We start from the raw sequence: 15,095 nt of genomic DNA, 5'->3' as shown, positions 1-15,095 counted from the left end.
AGCAACATTTGTTATATTTATTAACAAATTATTTGAATGTTTCCCCGAATACTTTAGCCAGAGCAGCACGTATAGATTGGAAAATTAACGCAAGCTTTCTGTATAGTTACCAATAAAAAGTATATGGAACTATGACGGAAACTTTACCAAATTAACTTTTAAATGTTTATATTATGAATGAACAATGTCTGAATTTGACGAGATCAATGCTATCTAAATATTTTTTGAAGCAAGACCCTGAAATCGCAGCATTCCGAGTGGGAAAAGGCGTGGCATTAACGACCTAATTCCTATATCCAGTGTGCGGTTTTTAAATTTCTGAACAGTATGGCTTATGGGATTTCTGCGCAACAGCACACACAAGTCAGATATGCGAAGTCGTATCAGAGAGCGAAGGAAGCTGCTAGTATCTTCACTTCCCGGAATTTTACCACCGGAATTCTAACTCTTCCATACAACACGGCGTGTCTATTCACATGCATTCCTTACTTGCATAATGTTTAGTGTATACCCTTTGAGGATAACTGTCGCCGAACACCGCCTTAGTAAAATTGTATTTCCAGTTTGGGGGATGTAGGAATGTGGATTACGTACGCTACCCCACACTGATTCATTTACCTGCACATCGCGGGGCAGAGCAGGCATCATGAAGATGGCTTCCAGGTAGAAATGCCCGCCATTTATATTCAGTGTACTACAAAATTAAAGTTCTGTGTGTTTTATACTTCCACCATGTCAGGTTACAGACTGACATTACGTTCTCAAAAGCGAAGCGGTTGTGTGAGAACACAGCACGTTCGGCCACTGAGCAAAGCTTCCAAAATGAGATTTTCACTCTGCAGCGGAGTGTGCGCTGATATGAAACTTTCTGGCAGATTAAAACTGTGTGCCCGCGAAAGGCAAAGGTCCCGAGTTCGAGTCTCGGTCGGGCACACAGTTTTAATCTGCCAGAAAGTTTCACTGAGCAAAGTTGTTCCAACAGGTTTCTATACGCCCTGTTACAGCCCAAAATGAGGTTTCTGGTTTCAAAAACGTATGGTAAATTATAAAGTTACAGGAAATTAATAGACGGAGTTTTTAATAAATTATTATGCTCTGCCTTTTATGGGTAATAAACGACATACTACACCTGTTGGATATGCTTGCATTATTTCTTGCAGAGCACCCGGGCAATAGGTATGTGATATTTCGTTAAACCGTTGCTCGCTCCAAAGACAAGCATTTCCGATACTTACGATGAGCGGTCCAGTACTTTTAACTTCGTTTCAGGGTTCAGTAGAAGCACAATGCCCAATGACTGCGTGGAACGTTATACTGCAATGGTACATGTTCCAGAATTCGTTCCAACAGCTTCCGCAAGCTGTATCAGAGCGTCGTCTGTTTGTTGCAGATGGATTTCGCTGACACTGTAAACTGCCCAGCCATTTACGTATAAGGGTAATAGCGGCAAGTTCAGTTCCACCATGCTAAGGAAATTACATGATTTACAACAAGGCAGTCAAGAAAAATATAGGTAGTCTATTGGTACTAACCTTCCAATTTCCCTGCTTTTAAATTTGTGGCAACAAGGTCATGATATATCTGCTCATGCGAGTCAACTACCCCGTCAGTTTAAATCTATGACTTACAATACCGCCAGCTGACATTCACAAAAAATCTGTCAACTTTCCCGAATACTACACTGCGCAAATTTGACGTTTTAAAAGAAAGGAAACAAGATCTCTAAACGATTTATCAAACTTAACTAGTTTGGTAAATTAGGCAGTGTGCAGCTTCGACGCGTTTTGAGAGAAATGTTGACTGACGGGTGATTTGACAAGACGCTGCACGTCGTTTGATGGTTCGCGGCGCATGTTTAGCGAGATATTTTCTAACTGTTATATACGTATAAAGCAAAAGAGCGCTGGCAAATACCAAAGTGCGTCATTTCCATCCATTTTTTCGCAAGATGACGTTAAGGAGAAATCTATTCTGCGCAAAGCGCAATAAATTATCAGAGCTCTCCGATTCTGTCACGGACGGCGTTGTCCGATGAACATTTATTAGTTTTTTCGGGCATATTTCTCTTAATTCTTCCCTGGCCCATCGCATTGTTTCTTCATACACAGTGCTAGAAGTAAATGTATGAAGTGAATCATTTGCAGCCGGTCCCGACAGTGTCAAAATACTTTGCGACAGCCGATTCAAATGTCAGGTTAAGTTTGACAAACTTCGTTGGTACGTCTGCGCGCTTGTTCGACAAATCCCTGGGTACGAAATATCGAATTTAACAAGTTTTATCTATTATATAGACCTGAAGGTCAAATCATGGATGGTAAACAACCACAAGCAAGTGGGCGGCGGAGAAGCTTCAACGTACGTAGGCCCAGTTATCAATTTGGGACAGTATGCGCCAATACGTCGTAGCGGTATCCGACGAAAAAAAAAAGGCGTTCTAATAACGTTCTGAGGCATTTCAGAAGTGACCCCGGAAGGTCACAGTACCTGAACTTTTTTTAAATCTAACACGGCGCAGCCATAGGCCTATAGCAAAAGTTTTACCTTCACATTCGGCGTTTCAACGCGAATTTAATGTTAGATCTTGTGAAGAGGAATAAATATGATCGTTTAACTGTAAATACTCTTTCACTCTGAATGCTATACACGATCATTGCGTGCGAGTGAATTCACAGTAGCCGTAATGTACACTTAATACGAATGTGAATCCCATTTCATATTCGGTTGGATTTCAACAACCGAAGTCGAGGAAGGAACTTATCAGTTTCCGTAAGTTTTAAGTACAAAACGGAATTAACCTTTATTACTCTTGAGAAACCTCAAACATTCAGAAAGCACTGGAGGAATATTACGAGTGGTGTCATTTAAAGATAAAAAAATCTGTTTAGAACGGGAATCAATTTAAAATTCGCTGATTTTTTACTTGCGTACCCAGGACTACGTACCAGTAGCTAAAAGCCTCATTTCAAATCAACGAAAGAAAACTCCTATGGACATGCGTATCACTTTATTCCCAGCAAGATCTAAAAATTCATTATATCCGAACCCCACTTAATATCTACGACATCACTTGTAAAAAGAAAACCAACTGCTACGAAATTTTGGGTCTAGTGCAGCAGGGGATACAACCCGTCGGCTTTGGACAATGACGTCACAAGTCGCCAGAGAGCAGTTTACCATTTTCGCTTTTGCTGTTATGTTTCAGTTTCGTTTTTTTTTTTTTTTTTTTTTTTTTTTACTGATTGCTTAATAAAGTGGATTGTTTATTCTATCTCGTGATTTTTTTTTTAAAGCCAAAAAACACTTATCAGCCACTGAAGGGAGCTACAACACTAAGAAGTGAACAAGTGAAAAGATATCCTTTCTGTCAATGCAAACCACGCCTATATAACAAGACAAAGCGTGCGTTTAAAACCATTGTAACTAATGCGCTTTGAGCAATATCCACTTAACTAGCATAAAAATAATCATGGGGTCGATGCATCACTAGAACTGGCCTGTAGAAACTAGCATATCTGGGAGAGCTGCATCAATTAAAACTGATTTTGCTACTGTAGATTCCGGAAAGCTTTCACGTGCATACAGCCACCTGTCCGTAGGTAGTTTGTAAAATGTTGACAGCTTCTAGAATTGGGAAAAAATTTACCCACAGGACAGTTAAAACTACAAAATGGAGCATGACGCAGAATGTTAGAAGTTTAATGATGATTAGTCAGTTCCCAAAATACAGTGGTTTTACACCCCCCCGGAGATAAAATAGATAAGCTATTTAATACCATCAGGTGCCGAGTTATTCTGCGTAAGTATATTTCACGGGTAGTTAGGAATTTCGAAAGTGTCATTAACCGGCAGCAATGTGTCTACCTGAACTACTTCCAGCTACACAAACTTTAGTAACTTCATGCTCAATGAGAATACATGAACGGTAATACGCTAACCACTACTGTTTGACAGTCTTCAAATGAATAACACACAAACCAAATAAAGTATCGATGGGCAAAACATACGTAGTATTGTCAACGGCACGATTGGAAGTTTAATACGATGTTGGTCGATTCCGATGCTAAGTAAATTGCCGATTTTACCATTACTCTCAAATGTAGGTCATGAAACATAGCCAACATATCTTAGATTGGTAAAGTCTGCAGTGGTAAGAGGTTCTGAAAACAAGTAGTACACACATACAACCATGGAAATCTATGGTACTAACAGGCCTTATTTATACACGACAACTGTTAGAAACCTATATTATCCCAATTAGCTTACAACACCCATACCTTCATTCACACGGCCTGGCTTCGGCAACGTGTCAACTTGCTGCGCCCCTTCGGCCACATCCGCCATGCCGCGCACCTGACACTGCATCGTGATACTGTGTCCAATCGTAAAAATATCCTATACAGTGTGGAAAGTTGCTAATACAGTCAATCACATACACAGATCATCCTACAGAAACATTTTTACATTTCGAAGCGCTGATACTACAGACAACATTCTAACCTCTGCTACCATAATACTTCCAATGAGAACAAAGCTATAAGCTATGATGCATAGATCTTTTTTCCGAGCGTCACCAAAGATGTTTCCAGATTAATCACTTGAACCAAAGATTTTACAGTACAGTAATAATAAATCAATGGAGTTTTAATTCTATTACGCGGTGCAAGAAATGGAAATTGATCCAAAATTAACAATACTGTGGGTAAGAACTAAATGATAAACATTTTGACGTATCAAAATGTCTTATAAAGCATTAAAACGTACTCCTGACTACAAGGAACGGCAGAGATATAATCAAAGCACAAAAAGTGAGTTAAAATATTGTGCACCAAAAACTTTCAAACACATTTCCAGTGACATCTCCAGTCACTGATTTAATTAGCAATGATACTGCGAGGATATTGCATATTTCTATCAACGGGACAGTTTTTATATAGGTACTTCCACCGTACCATTTCTACTTTAGATGTAGAGTCGAAGATACCTTTTGTAAGTGTATTAAACCACGTAGCTAAATGAACGTATTGAGTTTTCCATTTTCGTTTCTTACAAACATTTGTGATTGATGGATTAACATTTTCGACGAAACGAGTAAATAATATGGAGTGGTAAAATTTAACAAAAATCTCCCAAAGTTCTGACATACCGAAAATTATAACTATCGATCAAGTGCGAGAGCAAGGCACTTCGTTGATTCACTGCTGTATATCTTTCATAGGAGGGAAAGAAATTGATAATTCTGAAGGTCAATTCTAGTACATTCCGCGGACTCATTGCCGGTTTGTTAGTTAGGAAGAAGCTGAGCTGTGAGTGGGTTGTAGTCTACGTAGTTAGTGATAACTTTTATTGCAGCCATGACTATCAAAGCAGTTTGCGTGTTGAACGGTGAACAGGTGAAAGGAACTGTTCACTTTGAGCAGGAGGTTTGTATCCTTAGTTTTTAGTAAAGAAATCTGTAGGAAGTAGACAAGAACATGGATCATTTCTGTTTTCTTTTCAGGGTGCAAATTCTCCCGTCAAGGTAACAGGTGAAATAACGGGCTTAACAAAAGGTTTGCACGGCTTCCATGTGCACGAATTTGGCGATAACACAAACGGTAAGTTCGGGGCACTATGAGCAATAAATGCTGTAGATGCTCAAGGAAACTTCTATTTAACGTACGGAGCGTTCGTTTTAAGACTAATAGGAGTTTCGTGGGGCGTTGGCGTAAATCTATTTGAGGTAACGTCATAAGGCCTTTGTAGTAAAAGAGGAAAGCAAAACAGTTGCGGAAATATCTGGATAGCTATAAGATGTATCAGTTGTCAATGCTGCTAAGTCACTGTTCCTACAATGACTAGCATCTTTTAATCAACTTGCATTATGTAATACTTTCCATCAGGTGTAAGGTAGCAGAAAGCGCTAGCACAACCGATGGCACAAACTTAAGCATTATACGCTGGTCAACATATTTGGCTCATTAAATTTTCTATACCGAAGCAAGTTTCTCTTGTCTCAGCGTGACTGTGTTTTGTCAGGAGATAGTAAAAGCTATTTGTGAAGACTATGGCAAAGCAGTTTCGGCCCAAAAAATTTTCTGTTTACAGGTTGAATATTTGATAAATAATATAAATACGAAACATGTAATTACTTCACACGAGACAGGTACCAGACAAACAAATAGTGACCGCCGTCGTGTAAAGAAATTTTTTCTTCGGTCTTGGCTCGTGCAAATAGGTTTTGAATCATACTGATCATAAGCGGTTATTAGAGTTGACGAGCTGCTGTGTAACTAGGCTCATAAATCTTATTACGAAATTAAATCAAGAATTCAAGTGGTAATGCTACTCGCGTAACCAGTCTCTGAGAAATAAAAGTTGCATGTTCTGGCTTTAAGTTTTCTATGGAAATCCTAGTTACATAGGAAGTGCGTGAAACTGTTAAAGCTTTGTAAATTGCCTCATAATTTGTATCGTGGAATAAAATTATCGCACTCCAGTATTGATCGTTTCGAAATTGAATGTCGTTCAGATATGTGGTAAAAAGTGTTGCCTCAGCCATGTTTGCTTCTAATAAATGCAGGTTCGTAGAAATAGCTGTTGTAGTCAGAAAACTGCAGAATTTTCATTCGGTAGGAACCAATCAAAAACAAAACAAAAAATCGCTGTCAATAATACAAATAACAAAGTACAGGTACCGTTTGCTCAAAGAGCAGTCAGGATGCCTTTAAAGGTTTATTTACTAATTGAATTCAATTTAACACTTCTCGTAAGAGGACAGATGGTTGAATTATTTCAACTGTTGCTGTTGTATAGGCCCCAACTTGAATAAGATGAAATAATGTGTGTATTGTTCAGGACCATGACAAAACACTAAGTATAATTGTTACTAGTTAATACTGTATCAGGAGTACATTATCTACAGTAATAGTAACACAATACAATGCTTATTACAGTAACTTAATAATTTGTTGCTTTTGTCATAGCACTGAGCTGAAAGTTAACATAAGTTCATATTGAGGAATTAACGGATGTTCTTAAACATCACTCAAGATGTTGGAGTTAAACAGCCCAATTGGTGAGGGTGAACACTGGTAGTGCAGTAATCATTTTCAGGGCCACCATTGTGAAACTATATTGTCATGGTCAGTTGTCATCTTGGCCCGTCAGGATCCCTAAGTCTGTGTTGTTAGTGAATTTCATGTTTCTTTCTGTATGTGATGTGGTTGCTTTATGTGAGTAAGGTAATTGAACAAGATTCTAAACAATCATAACTTCTACTTAGCAAAGTTCTTTTTTCAATAATAGCACATTCTACCCCATCCTAGGTGGATGATGTGGTTGTAAAATAAAGCCTTGGAGGCAGGTAATAGGGACTGCTCTAATGCCTTTTAGTTTCTACTTAAAGCAGCTGACTTGCTAAAACAAGATGTTCACATGTAGTGTTCTCGTTCAAAGTTGTGGGTCTGGGGTTAGAATAACCCCTAGGTATTCCTGTCTGTCATAAGAGGCAACTAAAAGGTGTCTCCCACTTCTTGACACTGTTATGGTCCCCCTTTCAGGGTTTTACCTAGGCTACATCTCTTTCAAAATTATCCGAAGTGTGGGTCATTTGAGGATGGATGCCTTACGTGGTGTGCCATAGATCTAGTGTGTGTGATTAGACCTTCTGCACCTTATGTTGTCCTGGATCTGCATCTCCAATCCAGTTATCTGGGCAAGGATACCTTACGGGTACATGGTCTACTTCCATAGTCCACTACCCTCCTTTGCCCTAAGAAAATATGGGATTTCTCGGCACCCATCATCCAGCATGGTAGCTAGCTCGTTGTGGTGGAGCTGTTACGTACCCATTTGGTGACAACCCCCTTTACAACACAGGGATGCACTCTTGATGCCAGAGCTCAGAACTCTCCACTTATGCCAAGGAGTAGATGCTCATGTTCTTTGGGCATCAGGACTCCTGGCAACGAGCATCATGCCAGGTGGCCTTTGCTCCGACTGGGTGCCACCTGTGGGGAGAGTTCCTTATCAGAGTGGGTGGCATCAGGGCGGATGACCTGCAATGAAGTTGAGTCATCTTTTGCTGGGCATTTGAAGGATAATTTTGGGCAAGTGACAGTGCTGTCCAACATGGTCCAGGGAATTACTTTTCAGTACGACCTCCTGTTGCAGTTGGACGACGAGCTTCGTGCTATGTGCCAATTTGAAACGACAGGGCATTCACTTCTTCAGGTGTGTCTATAGGAGGCCTAAAGACGGCAGTAGGCTTTTTACCAGTGCCTTCATCTTGGTGTTTGAGGATGATTTGTTACCTAAAAAGGTCAATGTGGCGGTGTACCACTGTGACGTCAAACCTTGTCTCTCTCCTTCGCGGTGCTTTAAGTGCTTGAAATTCAGGTACATGTCCTTCTGGTGCAGATCCAGTGCCCCATCTAGAGACTGCGGATGTTTGCTGCCTCCTCCCACATGTCAACTGTGGAGAGTACATCCTCCTGCTCACCTGACTGCCCAGAACTCCAAAAGGAGTGGAAAGTTATGGATAAAAGGCCCTGGACAGTCCCCGCTGGCTCCTCCTCTGAAGTGGAAGGGGTCCATTGGGACTACCTTCCATGCCCCCACCCCTTGTGGTCAAGTGGACCCCAGCCAGTGGCAGAAAGCCACTGGCCACTGGTCGAAGGGCTTCGTGATCTTCCACTATTAATGAAGCTACTTCTGAGAAGCCCTCCCAGCAAGCCCCTAAGGAGTGTCGAGAGGGCACAAACCAACAAAGTAGTAGTCCGCTAAGACATGGGAGCCTCCAGTCACTCCAGAGCCACCACTCCGCCATGGCTGTTTGTCCGAGGATGAGGTGAAAATTCTGGCATCCCCTGAGAACAGAAAGTGTCATTCTCTAGTGGAACTGTGGCGGTTTTTTCTCCCACTGGGCTGAGTTATGTCTACTTTTTAAGTGTTACACCTTCTTTTTTCATTGTCCTTCAGGAAACCTGGTTTCTGGCAAAGTGGACCCTTTGTGGCTATTGGGGGTACTACAAAAACCGGACTGCATTTGACAAGCAATCAGTTGGAGTTTGTATCTATGCCCTTACCTCTGTCTGTAGCAAACCTGTGCCTCTTCAAACACCTTTAGAAGCTGTGGCTGTCAGGGTGAGAACAACATGGGAAATTAGCATCTGTAACATCTACCTCCCTTCAGAAGGTGATGCATCGCCTGGTGTATTAACTCAATCTTTGCATCCTAAATACAGGTGCCTCTACACATTTCAGTGTGACACATGGCACATACTCCGCCATTGATCTCTGTTTGCTGTCTTGGCCTTCTGCCATCTATCCCTAGAGAGCTTGCAATGACTTGTGTGGTAATGACCACTTTCCACTCTCCCTGTCCTTACCCCAGCATCCTTAATCTCGACACTGGACACTCTCCCAGATAGCCTCTTTCCAAGGCTGACAGATGCTTTCACCTCTTTACCACTGTTGATTCTCTGTTGCTTGGTAACATCAATGAGGTGAGCCTCAGCATCACTACTACCATTGTTGCTGTAGTTGAATCGGCAATCCCGTGTTCATCAGGTTGCCCCCGATAGAAGTCAGTTCTTGATGGTCTCCGGAAATCACTGTGGCCATTGCACACAGTAGGTGGGCCCTTCAATGTCATAAGTGCCACTCATCCCTGGAGAACTGCATTGCCTTCAAATGGGTCTGTGCCCAGGTCGGCCTACTCATCAGATGACAGAAGCAGGAGTGTTGGGAGTGCCACGTCTCCACCATTAGCACACAAACCTCTCCTTCCCAGGTTTGGACCAAGCTCAGACGACTTTATGGCTAACAGATGCCTCTAGGTGTATCTGGAATTACTACACATGGAACTGTATCTGCTGATCCAGGTGTAATTGTAGAGTGTCTCGCCAAGCACTATGCTCCCACATCTGCATCTCAGAGTTACCGTCCCACCTTTCGTCTCGTCAAACATCATCCTCACAAACGTTCTGTGCAAGCTGCTGAAATGTATGGTGAGCTGGCAGTTGGGTTGGCTCCCAGGGTATTGAGCTTTTCTGGCTCAGTCCCAGGGCAGTTTTTGCAAAGGGCACTCCACCATCGACATCATGGCCCATCTGGAGTCGGCCATTCGATCGGCCTTTTCCCAGTCACTTGGCGACACCATATCCTCACTACTTTGCACGAGTAGTGTCTCCAGGGCCTGCTCCCAATTTTTATACAGAACTTTTTTCCTCTGCACTTTGAGTTCATGTCTGTGCTTCCCATAGTGCATTCCATATACAAGAGAATGGGGTCCCACAGCGTTCTGTCCTGAGCGTCCCACCCTTTAATTGCCGTCAGTGGTCTCACATTAGCAGTAGGGTCCTCAGTATTTCCCCTCCTGTATGCTGAAGATTTTTGTATTTCGTTTTGTTCCTCCTATTGGTGTGGCTGAAAGCTAGCTGTAGGGAGCTATATGGAAGGCAGTCGTGGGCTCTCACTCGCGGCTTTGTTTTTGGCTGTCAAGACTTGCATTGTGCACTTCTGTCTTCGTACTGTTCACCCCATCAAGAACTTTACCTTGATGACCAGCTCCTTGATGTAGTGGAGACTTGTCTTTTTGGGACATCGTCTTAGATGTCCGCGTAACTTGGATTCCCCATCTTCATCAGCTTAAGGACAAGTGCTGGTGGCATCTTTATTATTCGATGCTTGAGCCACACGGACTGGGATGCTGATTATCCTACACTGCTGGAGCTATACAATGTCCTCATAGTCATGTATTGACTATGGGAGGCTGGTCTATGGTTCAGCATCGCACTGCGTCTGGTGGACCTTGTCCACCAATTTGGGGTTTGGCTCGTGACAGGAAGTTTCCAAATGAGCCCAGTGAACAGCCTCCTCCTGGAATCTGGCGTGCCTCCATTATGGCTCCAGCAGAAACTATTGCTTGCAAATTATACTGACCACATTCATAGTTTGTTGCCATCCAAATTACCATCTTATTTTCCCTAACATGGCACTCCATCTCCCACAACAGCAGCCTAGAACTGGGAATCCCTTTGACATCTGTGTAAAGTTGCTTCTTTACTGAACTTGGCGCTTCCCCTTTAGCACCTTTCCTGCGAATCAATTTATGTACACCTCCATGGTCCATACCCTGGCCACGGCTTCGGCTGGACCGATTGCAAGGCCGAAAAGGCTTGGTTCCACCTGAGGAACTCTACTGGCAATTTTTCTCTTGTTGGCTAGTTCTAGGGCTCAGAAATAGTCTGCACCGATGGATCAAATGTAGACGGTCTTGATGGTTTTGCTGAGGTTCACATTTGACATGCTGAGCAGTGCTCCTTGCCAGATAGCTGCAGTGTCTTCACTGCTGAATTGGTAGCCATCTATCACACTCTTGCCCATATCTGCTACTTCATCTGTAGCGACTCCTTACGCAGCTTAAAATCTCTCTACCACTGCTTCCCTCGACATCCTTTGGTAATGACTATCAAGGATTTTGTTTATACCCTTGGTAACAGTGCTCATTCAGTGACCTTCATTAGGACCCTAGGACATGCCGGGATAAAAGGCAATGAACTTGCTGACTGCCTGGCCAGACAGGCAACAAGTAGACCAATTCTGGAGATTGGCCTGCTGGAGGCTGATTTGTGATCAGTCTTCTGCTGCAAAGTTTTTGCTATCTGGTAGTGCACCCTCAGTACACCAAATAAACTCCACGGTACCAAGAAGATGCAGAGTGTGTGGTGGTCGTCCATGCGAGTCACTTGCAGGGGCTCCTTTGTCTTTTGCCGGCCCCGTATCAGCAATATGTGGCTAACACATGGCCACCACCTCCGTCGTGAGGATCCACCTTGGTGTCGCTGTGGTTCCCCTATGACAGACGTCAACGTATTGTTGGACTGTCCAATTATAGCCACTCTGGGGTGGGCTTTTAACCTTCTCAGCATTCTACCCGCGATGCTGGCCGACAATGTCTCAATGGCCGATTGTTTTGTTTTATTTGTGATGGTAGTTTTATCATGCAATATAAGGGTGGGCATCTAGCCTTCTTTTAAATGCCTCCACCCTCCCTTCATGTTATTTCTTTGTCACTATTTCTTTGCATTTTGTTTGCCTTGATGTTCCTATTTTTGCTGTGTGTGTTCATCTTACCTTGTCTTTTAGGCTGGATATTTTAGTGTGGTGCGGAGTGGGTGGTTCATCCTTTTTTATTCTTGTGATCAGCCAGCCCAGGCCATCTCCTCAATGTTTTTGATACCTTCCTCTACTTTTCCTTGTGGTTTGTTTTCTGCTCTTTGTTTGCTTCCATCATTTTCTCTTTCATTGTTTTTTCCCCTATTACTTTTACGCCCTACTACTATCATGAACTAATTTTGGGAGTTGTTTTACCTTGAGACTTGTTTGCGGGAGGAAAAAGGGACTTAAGACCCTGTAGCTTGGTCCTTTATACCCCATGTAAGTTGCTGTTTGGCCTTCAAACCTGTTGCTGTTTGCAGTTTATTTTACTTATAAAGTGCCTTTAGTAAGAGAAATTGAAGTTGTGCAGAAATGGAAAATTTTCAGCTTACCTTAAAGGCGGAAACTGCTTGGTGCAAAATCTGGACTTTCTGATCAACATCACCCTTGCCTGTGTGGGCTTAATCAAATTTTTGGCAATTTAGACATTTAGCCCACAAGAATTTTACTGTCCCGCATGCTTATACTATGGTGTAAATCTCCAGTTGCCTTGCCACTTCAGTTGCACACTGTGATGCATCTGTTATTCATACTGCAACAGAACTGTTGTCTTCAGGACATCCAGGACTTGTAATCTGTGGAGAGAATGCACCTTTTTTGTTGTGGAACAGCCGTAGCGTGAAACAATAGTGTAAGTTACTTTTGAAGCGCCACATAATGCACATGGAGTTCTGAGCTCGAATGTTGGAATAACGGCGAAGCAAGCATCAAAAAGCTTAAATTGTAGAAATTCTCCCCCTCTCCTTCCCACCTTCTCTCAGATTTATTTTTTGTTAGATACTTTTCAGTAAACCAGCATCATTTTCATTTCCTCATACATGCGACTTCAGATTTTTGCCCAACATCTGAACACTGGCATTAGCTTCCATTGCAAATGATTTCAGGATGCATGAGTGCTGGTGCACATTTCAACCCCCACAGCAAGGACCATGCTGGTCCCGAGGACGCTGACCGCCATGTTGGTGATCTGGGCAACGTAGAGGCAGGTGGAGACGGAGTTGCCAAAGTCAACATCACTGACAAGATCATCTCACTGACTGGGGATCACAACGTCATTGGCCGCACTCTAGTGGTAAGATTAAATTGAGATTGTTGGTCCTAAAACTTTTCAAAATCATAAATAGTGCCAAGAGAAAAGTAGTAGTGTAAAGTTCTGTGTTATGATGATGTTAAAGTGTGTTATATTTTGGGAAGACAAAAATATCCAGTAAACGTGAGCTAAATGCATACCTTGAGAGGAGCAAATTTTCTTCTTTGCTAGTATGAAACACTCTTCTGCTGCAAACTCTTTGCTATTATGGATGCCCTGCAGAATACAGTAAACAAATAAGGATGCATTTCTTTATTGTCCATGGATACAGCATGCAGTAAACATGCCAGTGTAAACTGGATTCACTTATGTCTGAATGTCACTTATGTCTGAATGCAGCACATAAGAGTTCTAATGGAACCAGCTCATGGTGAGTGTATGAAATATGTTTTTATTTTTGCACTTACTGGTACAATGGAAGTGTGTTATTCCACACTGAAAATGGCAGATAAAGTAAAAAAGGTTGCGGAAGAAGAGATGTTTAACAGTAGTGAATATGAAAGTGTTCATAGCTCTTTCAGGTATGGTTTCTAGAGCCCTTGTTTACTGGACATTTCTTCTTATTTTGATACATACAAGATTTCAAAATATGGGGTACAGTTGTGTGTGTGTGTGTGTGTGTGTGTGTGTGTGTGTGTGTGTGTGTGTGTGTGTGTTTTCTTCTTTTGGAGAGATTAGGTTCTCTCCTTCCCCCCACCCCTCCCCCCGTATAAATCATGTAAGACTCCAGTGAAACTAAATGCAGCTTTGACACCTACAACTTGAAACAACAAACAAAATTGCCATTGTGCACAGAATATCTGAAATATCTAGAGGATATAGGATTACTGTTGTGCACATCCTTTAATATGACAGTTTGTGAGGGGGGGGGGGGGTGGTCTAGTTGCTAGGGATTCGAGCATTCTTCAACTTTATTGTAGTTTGTCAGTTTCTTTGTCATGGTTGTTCATTGCAGGTTTCTGTATTGTATTTGCTCAGCTTCAATAATAATTTGATTACTGAAGAGGCTTCTAAGAAATCTGAGACCATCCAATGAGTTCTGGGTTTTCATGAGGAATTAGACAGTTGCAGTGTGTTTTGTGAAAAGGACTGTCAGAAATGTCTTCTGACTGTGGCCACAGGACAGTGAAATGTGCTGGCTATTTGCATATCCATATAAGAGTGATATATAGAAGACAAACAAAAACAGACTTTGTTCAGGTAAAGAGCCCGCTTCAAAGTGAAGATGAAGATGTTTCCAGTGACGACTTTTTGTGTTCTAAATGTTTTGACAGAAGAATGGTGATAGTATCTGAACAAGGTGCAGATGATGCAGATTTTGCATCAGTAGAGGAAGAATTAAATACCCTGATTCGGTCAACTACAGAGGTAGGTGTTAGTCCTGTTAAAAAACCATAATCAGTGAAGCTGAGTCACAAGCTCTATGCACCAAAAAGTGCAGAGAAATTAATAAAGCTATGGATCAATACAGTACAACAAAATTGATCACACTCTTCAAAGTAGAAATTCCATCTTCAGAAGAAAATTAACCAAAATACAGTTGCACCTCTTCAGGAATTTTTCACAGATATCTATTCAGTTGTTGAATATTGTGCATCCTACAGTGAGAAAGGTGCTGGTTTTAACTATTATTCCAGAGACATTTTCAAAGAAAAAAATTTTGAACCACGTTCCATCGGTATCAAAGTACATGGTAGACAAATTAAGAAATGTGAGGTCTGTAAAAAGTCTTTGGAAGACCAGACCCCTATTATGGTCATCCTGTAGAAGCAGCTCCGGTTCAAATAGTGGTCATTTTATGTGT

General features: G+C 41.9%; 2 protein-coding genes across 2 annotated transcripts in view; one reads left to right on the top strand and one right to left on the bottom strand.

Annotated features, from left to right (window-relative positions):
* Positions 1-4,548, bottom strand: part of LOC124553636 (coiled-coil domain-containing protein 50) — a 181,849-nt gene extending 177,301 nt beyond the window's left edge. The window contains exon 1 of the mRNA XM_047127507.1: positions 4,275-4,548. Coding sequence (XP_046983463.1) covers positions 4,275-4,362 — 88 coding nt within the window. The 5' untranslated portion in view covers positions 4,363-4,548. The remainder of the gene's footprint in view (positions 1-4,274) is intronic.
* A 674-nt stretch (positions 4,549-5,222) lies between these two features.
* The window catches only part of LOC124553877 (superoxide dismutase [Cu-Zn]), a 16,864-nt gene continuing 6,991 nt past the window's right edge, over positions 5,223-15,095 (top strand). Inside the window, exons 1-3 of the mRNA XM_047127880.1 lie at positions 5,223-5,420; positions 5,498-5,594; positions 13,086-13,273. Coding sequence (XP_046983836.1) covers positions 5,352-5,420; positions 5,498-5,594; positions 13,086-13,273 — 354 coding nt within the window. The 5' untranslated portion in view covers positions 5,223-5,351. The remainder of the gene's footprint in view (positions 5,421-5,497; positions 5,595-13,085; positions 13,274-15,095) is intronic.

The sequence above is a fragment of the Schistocerca americana genome, chromosome 11 (genome assembly GCF_021461395.2).
Source record: "Schistocerca americana isolate TAMUIC-IGC-003095 chromosome 11, iqSchAmer2.1, whole genome shotgun sequence".
Lineage (NCBI taxonomy): Eukaryota > Metazoa > Arthropoda > Insecta > Orthoptera > Acrididae > Schistocerca > Schistocerca americana.
This window is presented reverse-complemented; position numbering and strand designations above follow the sequence as displayed.